The sequence below is a fragment of the Lagenorhynchus albirostris genome, chromosome 11 (assembly GCF_949774975.1).
Source record: "Lagenorhynchus albirostris chromosome 11, mLagAlb1.1, whole genome shotgun sequence".
NCBI classification, from domain to species: domain Eukaryota; kingdom Metazoa; phylum Chordata; class Mammalia; order Artiodactyla; family Delphinidae; genus Lagenorhynchus; species Lagenorhynchus albirostris.
Window position 1 is genome coordinate 94,329,760 of NC_083105.1, and position 9,602 is coordinate 94,339,361.

The 9,602-nt window shown below is 46.9% G+C and overlaps 1 protein-coding gene across 1 annotated transcript in view; it reads right to left on the reverse strand.

Annotated features, from left to right (window-relative positions):
- Positions 1 to 6,295, reverse strand: part of FAM234B (family with sequence similarity 234 member B) — a 35,976-nt gene extending 29,681 nt beyond the window's left edge. The window contains exon 1 of the mRNA XM_060166844.1: positions 6,200 to 6,295. Coding sequence (XP_060022827.1) covers positions 6,200 to 6,236 — 37 coding nt within the window. The 5' untranslated portion in view covers positions 6,237 to 6,295. The remainder of the gene's footprint in view (positions 1 to 6,199) is intronic.
- Between the last annotated feature and the right edge of the window lie 3,307 nt (positions 6,296 to 9,602).

Sequence of the window (9,602 nt, forward strand, 5' to 3'; positions counted from 1 at the left end):
TGAACTGATCCCTCTAACAAAATTATGTGCTTCTAGTTAATGATGGCAAAGGAAGGCCTTTCTGTCTGTCTCTTCCTAAAACCAGGGGGCGGGGGGATAAAAAGAAATAAAATTGGGGGGGGGAGGGAAGGGAAACAGCCACATTCCCAAACTAGAATTTATGGAAAACCGTTGCCAAAGGCAGTGAAACTTGTATCCAACTAAGGAAGTACAGTAAGAACACATACATTTCAAGTCTCCAGCAATGAGAAGAGTTCACAGAATTAATAATGGTGATGACGTGGATGTCAACTGGAAATGTACTGAGAGCTACTATGCCAGGCACTGGTCCAAGCATTTACAGGGATTAACTCATTTAATCCCCACAACAACTCTAAGAGGTAGGTATTATTATTATTCCCATTTTCATCAAAAAGATGAAAATATAGAGAGAGGTAAGTTGCCTAAGATCACAGAATTAACAAGAAAAGCCGGGATTCAACCTCAGGCAATTTGATGAGAGTCCACAGTCCTAACCAATCAGTTATGCTGCCTCCCTTGTTCCATGGATATAAAGCCAAACCAAATAATCTCTTGCTCAGAAAGACAAAGTCTGGGGTCCCAGAAGCACCAATGAGCCCCATTCAACACCACAGGGTCAAAGGCGAGGTTAAGACTGAAGGAGAAAAAGCACAAGCTTCTCTCCTTATAAGAAGCAGGCTGGCAGCACGGCGGGTTAGAACAAGCGCTGGAGTACCGTCAGTTCTCGAGAGGAGGATGTTTTGGACAGTGTGGGTCCAACAGGGAGACCGAAAGCAGACGGTAATTCAAAGAGGGCAGTTTCATATAAAGAATTATTAGACAGTGATAGGAGAGTAAATATAAATATGGGAAGAGAAATCCAAAAGGTATCCTAGGATGGGGAGACTGTATCCCAGGAAGGACAAACTTGGTATTTAAAGGGTCCGGATCCACTTTCACAGATCAGGCAACAAAACTGAATGTGCAGCTCAGGGCAATAAATTGATAACTGGCACAAGAAACGAAGAGAAGTAAACACTAGACAGCACTCTAAGGCCCTGTGGCAAACGCCAGCCAGGAGAGAAACATCCGCAAAGGAAGAGCACTGATGGGAAAGGGATCTGAGCTGACAGCCTAAATTAGGTTCCAGCCTCCAGCTGCCCCAGCTCACTCAGCTCCTGCCCACGGGTCAGCCAACAGCTGGCTTTAAAGCAGCCACCCATCTAGGCATGAAGAGGAATCAGAGAGGAGCCATCATTAGTACCTGGTCCACAAGCTACTGCAAAGCTCTACAAATACCTAAGAAAGAAGTTACAACAAAACCTAGCGGACGAAGCCGGCTACAGAACGAATGCTGGACAAATTCTACCACGAAACGGAAGAGATAATGAACCTACACTTCCCCCTGGGATCCAAGAAATTCAAGAAACAGTCTTCTCTGAAATAAGGGCTCATAAGAAAAATATAGTATTTCTAAGAGTAAATGACAACGCAATAGAGAAGATGAAAAGTAAGCAAGGAGAGCTCAGGAAAACGATGGAAGAAAATAAAGCAATTTTAGGGACTTCCCTAGTGGTCCAGTGGGTAAGACTCCGTGCTCCCAATGCAGGGGGCCCGGGTTCAATCCCTGGTCGGGGAACTCTATCCCACGTGCATGCCGCAGCGAAGTCCCGTGTGCCTCAACTAAGACCTGGCAGAGCCTTAATTAATTAACTAATTAATTAATTTAAAAAAAACAGTTTTAGAAAGGATATCCTTACTGGGATCAGCAAAAAGAACCGACATGGCTAAAAACAGCGTCAGAGACTTAAAGGATAGACTGTGAAAATCAAGCAGGATGAAATGGAAATAACAACAGTGGCTGGCAGTTTTGAGCACTTACTATGCTCTCTTCCAAACCCTTTTACTGTCTTAGCTCAGAAAATCTTCACAGCAACTCTTAAAGGCAGACACAGTATTATCTCCATTTTAAAGATGAGGAAACTGAGGTTTGGAAGTTTAAGTACCTGGCCCATAGTTAAACAGCAAGTAAGTGATAGTACAAGGATTCAAACCCAGGCAGTCTGGCCTGAAGCCTGGACTAACTATCTCTGTGCTTCCCATGGGAAAGATCAAAGCTTTTAAAAGGACTAGAGAGAAAGGGATAGATAAAAAGAACAAAAGTGATCCAATAAATGCATAACTAAAGGAGAGAACAGAAAAGAAAATGGAACCAAAAATGACATTTAAGGGCTTCCCTGGTGGCGCAGTGGTTGAGAGTCCGCCTGCCAATGCAGGGGACACGGGTTCGTGCCCCGGTCTGGGAGGATCCCACATGCCGTGGAGCGGCTGGGCCCGTGAGCCATGGCCGCTGAGCCTGCGCGTCCGGAGCCTGTGCTCCGCAACGGGAGACGCCACAGCAGTGAGAGGCCCGCGTACTGCAAAATAAATAAATAAATAAATAAAAGAATAATCCATATTGAAACATATCCTAGTAAAGGCACCGAACTTCAAGGACAAAGAAGGAATCCCATGAGCAGGCAGGCCAAGGGGAAAAGAATCAAGTCACTAATGATGGGACAAAAATCAGGCTGCCTTCTCCACAGTAACGTACGTTTCTAAACGGCAGTGCGGCAAAATAGAAGAATCCTCAGAGAAAGAAGAGGGGCCGCGAAGTCCAAGAACTGACCCCACACGACACCTCTGAAGCGCAGAGGCACGCATGCAAGACCGCAGAGGCTTTCTTTAAGGGACCGCAGCAGACTGCCACGTGTTCGTGCCCAAATTACAGAGGAAGATACATACTGACTTTAACAATATATATGTTTCCAGAAAATGCAAAGACAAGCCCCAGCTTAATTATTACAGATGGCAAGTTTTAATTAGAGAAGTCCTAAGTAAATATTTTTTTTTCTGTCTATTCACAGAAAAAGAGGCAGACAGTACGCTGACTTGCCTAAAATTATACTCAGGCTGAGGGGTAGACACCAAATCCTTGCTTCAACTTTCCCACCCTCTTGTCTGCTGATTTCAGCTACCACTCGCATTTTTAGTCAATGAAAGGTTTCCAAAGAATAAAGAGGGGACACTGATTTCAGAGTAAATCAACATAAATGAGCTTTCCATGGCTGTCACTTTTCCTTATAGGAAGACTGGGGTTACTAGGTAAACAGCATTCCCAAAATGGGATAGAGGAAAATATTGGTAGGAAAGACATGCAACTGTACCACCCCCAAGTGTTTTCAGGAAAACATACTATAATGCATACTATTCTATGACATGCACTACACTTCACACAGACTATCCTACACACTCTACTGCAACTAAAGGTAACTCATTCGCATCATGAATTAGTTTATCCAGGGCCACATAATCTCTCCAAGTTACATATAATGAAACAAACCATTACAATAACATTATGCTCTTATATTCCCTTCAGTGTTTGACCTTTAAACTTTTTTTTTTTTTTTTTTTTTTTTTTTGCGGTACACGGGCCTCTCACTGCTGTGGCCTCTCCCGTTGCGGAGCACAGGCTCCGGACGCGCAGGCTCAGCGGCCATGGCTCACGGGCCCAGCCGCTCCGTGGCATGTGGGATCTTCCCGGAACGGGACATGAACCCGTGTCCCCTGCACCGGCAGGTGGACTCTCAACCATTAAGCCACCAGGGAAGCCCTGACCTTTAAACTTTTAAATGGACTAAAAATATATATTCTTAAGAGATAAGTTGCCCCACCCCCTGCTTTATGACTGTCACACTGCCCTTCTGTTATTAATTAACCTCATTCTATGCATGTGGACCAAACATCTTTCCATCTTGAGCTTGGTGAAAGGGTACGAGACTGAAATACATCCCCAGCAACTGTTCTTTCTTCACCAGGTTGATGGACATCTGTCATATGCACATTACATCAGGTCTTCCTCAAGGTAACACATTTGTAAAGATCATGGTGCTAATGATGAAGATAAGAATGGTTAATTAACACTTACTGAATACTTAACACATGTCAAAGGTCAACAGACTTCTTAAGGACATCCATCTCTTTTACGACGCCAGATAACCCTACTGCGTGGCATACAGTGAATGTTCCACAATAACATTATTATTACGTATGAAGAAACTAAAGCTTAAAGAGAATAAGTAACTAATCTGAAAGAGTGGATTTAACCCAAGTCTGTCGCATGCTCTTCACCACTATTCTACTCTGCTTCCCTACACGTAAAAATAGTGAGGATGTCATTGTGGTGATCATTTTGCAACATCTACAAATATCAAATCATGAGGTTGTATACCTGAAACTAGTATAATGTTATAGGTCAATGATACTCAATTTAAAAAAAAAATAGCGAGAATGTTAACTAAGGTAACATGATACAGTAGCCCAAACAGGACAGTAGCTTCACAGATCCAATTACAGGGTATCCAAAAAGAGCTCTAAGAAAGCAACTTCTACCTAAAAATTGTATTTGGGGTGGAGGGGAGAAAAGGGCAGGAGGGAGAAAAGCAAAAGCACAAGCAAAAAACAAAAAACCCACGTCACATAAAAGAACATACGGCCTTTGTACCTGGGCCTAAAAGTATCAAACGCTCCCGAGCGCTGAGGGCCCTGCTGCCACCCAAACACAGGCCCAACGACCAGACTGCGCTTCCCTTCCCTGTCGGCTGACCAAGTTACTGCAACTGAATACTCCAGGAGTAATAATACCAAAGCCTCCGCATGCAAAAGAGCTCAAGAGTTTCGAAAGCAGGATTCCCAGCCTTTGAGAATGACAATTACCTATGCAGGAGGGGAAGCAGGGGGGCAAGGAATCTAAAAGAAAACAAGAAATAAAGCTAAATATGTCTGACACCCCATTACCCCTTGGGAGGATATCATCCTACACTAAGGATACATAAGGCTACTCTCTTCAAAGTCAATGCTGCAGGCAGAGGGACATGTCCCCCATTTCATTCCAATGTTACATACACATTCCAAGAGAGATATTATCAGTGTTCCTTCCGATGTTCTAATGAGCACATGCGGAAAAAAAAAAAAAGGTGTCTGAGGTCATGAAATCTGGGAACAGAAATGAAAATTCATAGCCAGCCCAGTGTCATCCGTGGCACAATGTAGCAGACTGAAAACTCCTTGAGAAACAGGACCCGGTAATCCCCATGAAGCCTTATGCTGGATGTCCGCCAGACACCCAACTAGCACTTTCTACCCAAGCGGGCAAAACAACTGTTTTTCCCACTAACACCTTAAGTTACCAACAAACAAATGTTTATAGCTTAATATTTAAAACTTATTTAGGTTAAACCATAAATTTTTCTAAAGCCTTAACGTCTAAAATTTATTTGGGCAGAATAAATATACTTTTATTAAAATAGCACATTTCTAGTAGCACAGTCCCATGCCGGAGGTTTAAGAGGAAAAACAAAAACAAAAAACTTGGAGCTGCTGCCCAAAGTACTGAATTAGCTCTGGAAGTTGACATCACCACGAGTGCCTCCTGAAAGAATATTCCATCCATTATCTGCAACTTGCAGGTGCCAAATAATTTCCCTCATAAATGCTCAGGCTCCAGAGCCAGAGGCCGAACAAGTGCAACCAAAAGCCCAGGATCTAGAGTCAGAAGACCCCCCCATGTTCAAGTCCAAGCTTTTCCAATACTGCTTGTGCGACCCTGGACAGGTCAATTTGCCAAATAACGCATTTTTCAGGAGGGGAAATGCCTGTCCCACCTACCTCAAGGCAGCATCAATGTTGTCATTAAGTGGAGAGGCTGCTCCAAGGGGTCACTCGCCATCCTGCTGCTCCCTGACCCCGCCCAGGTCCAGCCCAAGACGGAAGGAGTTGGAGACCCTGCGGTACCTCCTTCGCGTAGCTCGGGAAAGGATGCTAACCTCACCGCCCTCCCCTGGGGACAGTGGCGACGCGCGCCCTGACATTCGCCGCCGCCGCAGCGCCGAGCCACCATCCACACGCGCCTCCCGCGTCCCTCCCTCCGTGTTTCCCAGGCTCGCCCAGCGCCGACGACCCCCAACCCGCCGAACGCCTCATTTGCCCCCTGGTGGCGCGTGGACCCCAGCCCGCGGGGGCTGCACCGCCTCGCCTCCCCTCGCCGGCAGCTGCGCCCGGGTTGGGGCCAGGCCCCGATCGGCTTCGCCCCCGGAGTCTCGCCTCCCCATCTCCCCAGGCCCGGCGGGGGCGGGGTGGTCGCGGGGCTGCGGTTTCTCACCCGGGAGCTTGAGCGCCCTGGACAGCACGGTCGCCATGGCGGAGGCCCCGCTGCGCGTGCGCGCTCTCACGTCCTGCCGGGAAGTGTAGTTCGCAGTCGGGGTGCGCGGGGTCAGGACCTGGAAAGGTGGGAGCCGGACCGCGAGGCAGGGCCGGGAGGAGGGGCCGGGCTGCGGCGTCCGCGCCCACGTGGCACTCCTCCCGCTCTACTCCGCCCCCTCGGGGACAGACCCCTTATTGGGCAGGTCACTTCACCACTCGGAGCCTCACTCTCCTCCTCAGTGAAATGGGGAAATAATACACCGCATAGGTTTGCGGTGAGCATGGAATGAGATAATAGTAAAGTAGGGCCGGGTTGTGAAATGCGCGTGGGCTTTGGAGTCGGACGGGATTTGAATCCTGCCCGCATCCATCACTCGCTGGGCCATCTTGGGCAAGGCACTCAGTATGGCTACGCTTCCGCTTTATTTTTTAAATGGAGACAGTACCGCCTACTTCATGAGCGTATCGTGAGGATATTATATAATCTGTTTAAAACACGCAGCACACAGCAGGCACCTAGTAAATGCGTTTCTCTGTGTTTCTTAGGTAAAAGTCGAGGTTTCCTGGAGCTCTAAGCCTCATCTCTGGTTACCAGTTCTTTCCAGGTAATCCACACAGCACCCTACCCCGCAGCTTCTAGCTTGAAGGGTCTAAGGAAGCAAGAACAGACCTGCTTCTTCCCCACAGGCACCAGGAGATCGGCATTTTACTCCAGGAATGCTGAAGATATTATTCATCTTAGAACTGAAACGGACCTTAGAGGCTCCTCGTTTTACTAAAGAGAAAACTGAGATCTATAAAGGTGATGTGACTTCTCAGTGTCAAACAAAAGTTCTAAGATACCTGTCACTTGGACCGCTTCATTCCCGTGAGAAACTGTCCTAGGACAGTGCCACGGTTACAGTCCCAGAGATTCTAACAGCGACCCTCACCACCCTTCTCCCCAGGCAAAAATGTCACTCACTCCGACTGAGCGCAGATTTCTGGAGCCAGGCCACATGAGCTCAAATGGACTCCACCATTTCCTAGCTGCCAGATCTAGGGCTAGTTGCTTAATCTCTCTCTGCCTCGATTTCCTCATCTGCAAATTGGGGATGAAATAGTTGCTATTCCACAGAGTAGTCTCGAGAATTAAATGGACACATGCAAAGCACTTAGAACAGTGTGTGGCACCTCGTGTTTTATAAGTGTTAGCACTTCTTTTTATTAACAATTTATTATTTTTGACAATTTAATAACAATAATAAATTTAATAACACTTTAATGGGTTAGTAATTTATTTGTTTATTCTTTCTGCATACTACAATACCTGAGACTTCTACTGTTTGGTACTTCTCTGGAGGTATGATTAAAAACACATTTTACATCTATGAGGGTCATCTAAGAGAAGCACCATTACAGGTCACAATAAACCAGTAGAGGCTTGCCTGAAATCAGATTAGCTAACTGGAACACATTCTTGAGATATGAAGCCTGAGAAAAATAACCTTTAAGGTGAGTAGGATCCGTTTTTGCTGTAGGATAGAAACTTGGGTTTCTAGGAGAGGGTGCAGGTGGACTGAAACAACCAGGTTACGCAGGAGAGAAGGAAAGGAGAAAAATCTGTCCACTTCTCTTAGGGAAAGTCCCTTCTTATGTGACGAAAGTAAAATAAAATTGTACAAAGTCTGATTAAAACTTTGTTGCAAACTGTATTGTCACCCAAAGCACCCGTGTGGGTACACACACTTACATGTGTGCACATAAACGTGTAAGGGTATATGCATCCCCTAGATGTGATATCTCTAGCCCCTTTTTATGCCTAATCTTTTTGGCCTCTCCCCTTGCGGAGCACAGGCTCCGGACCCGCAGGCTCAGCGGCCATGTCTCACGGGCCCAGCAGCTCCGCAGCATGTGGGATCTTCCCGGACCGGGGCACGAACCCGTGTCCCCTGCATCGGCAGGTGGACTCTCAACCACTGCGCCACCAGGGAAGCCCTATGCCTAATCTTTATGGCATTTCCTCTCCCCGCCCCCGCAATCATCACCCCAGTTTTGCCCAAATGATTTTCAGGGGGAAGCAGATGCCAGGAATCCCTCCCTCTGGCTCCCTGACCTTTCCTCCTCTTTGACACTGTGGCCCCCTCCGGAAATCTCTCCCATCCCCCCCACATTTTTTTTTCCATTTTAACACGGGGACCACAGCTTAAAACAGTGATTCTCACATTTAATGTCCTTTTCTTCAATTAAAGGAAAAAATTCAAAGCGGCCACCAAACAAATCAGAATCCTAGCCTTTAACCTAAAAAAAGCTGTCACATCCTCTCTAGTCTCCTGGCTGACTGAGTGCCTTGCTGCACAGACACCCGCTGAGGACGCCCAGGCTTCCTGACTTCCCAACTTGGCTTACCTCCCAGAGGAGTGAAACAAGGGTGGGCTGGGGAGACAAGCCTGTGGACAGCCTACCCTGCCTGACCACTGTGCCTGCCGTGAAGAGAAGAAACTCTATCTGAAGATCACAGCTGAAGCCAGAAGAGCCTCTTCTCCCTACAAGGATCTGCAGTGGGATTGTTCTTCCCTAACCTTCCAAGCTTCCAATGCTTTGTGGTGGGAAGCCATATTTACTGGTTCTTATGACCTTTGTGATGCCCCAAGTATTGCTCAAAAATCTCCAAATGTCCTTCATGGGCTCATAAGCAAATCTGATCATCTGGTACTTCCCATTCCCTAGACACCGTGGCCTCTTCTGCTGGTCCTGCCCTCCCACTAGCTTCTACCACTTCCTCTTGGAACAAGTACCACTGTGTGCACAACAGCTGCCACCCCTCCCTCCCAGCGCTGCCATAACTGCCAAGCCTCATGGGCATTTCTGCCTCCTTTCAAAAACCGTTACTTCTTCCTGTATCTCCCACCAGTCACTGCCACTTCATATTTGAGTGCTGTTGAAATGTCAGAGCTGTTCAGTGCAGTGACAACTGGGGAAGACTGTCTCTTTCTTCTTTTGATGTTACACTTGATTAGCAAACTAAATGCTGTGCTGCCTATTCTTCAAGGTCAAATGCAGTATTTTCATGAAACAGCGCTATTTATTTTTACCCAGTGAGTCAACCGGGGCAAGGTTATCGCTGTTATCAACAACCTCAAAAGTTCAGTGGTTTTAAAGAATAAGAGTTCGTTTCTGCTCATGTCACAGTCAAGGCGAGGGCAGGGACAGGCAGCCCTGAGACTCTCTGTTCCTCCAGTTCATTCAGGGGCCCAGCTCCTTCTGCCTGGCGCATCTTCATCCCAGGGCCTTCAACTCCCCCACAGCATCTCCTGATCATGCAGGAAGTTTTATGGGCCAGGCTGGAGGTGGTATATGTGACTTCTACCCACACTTATCTG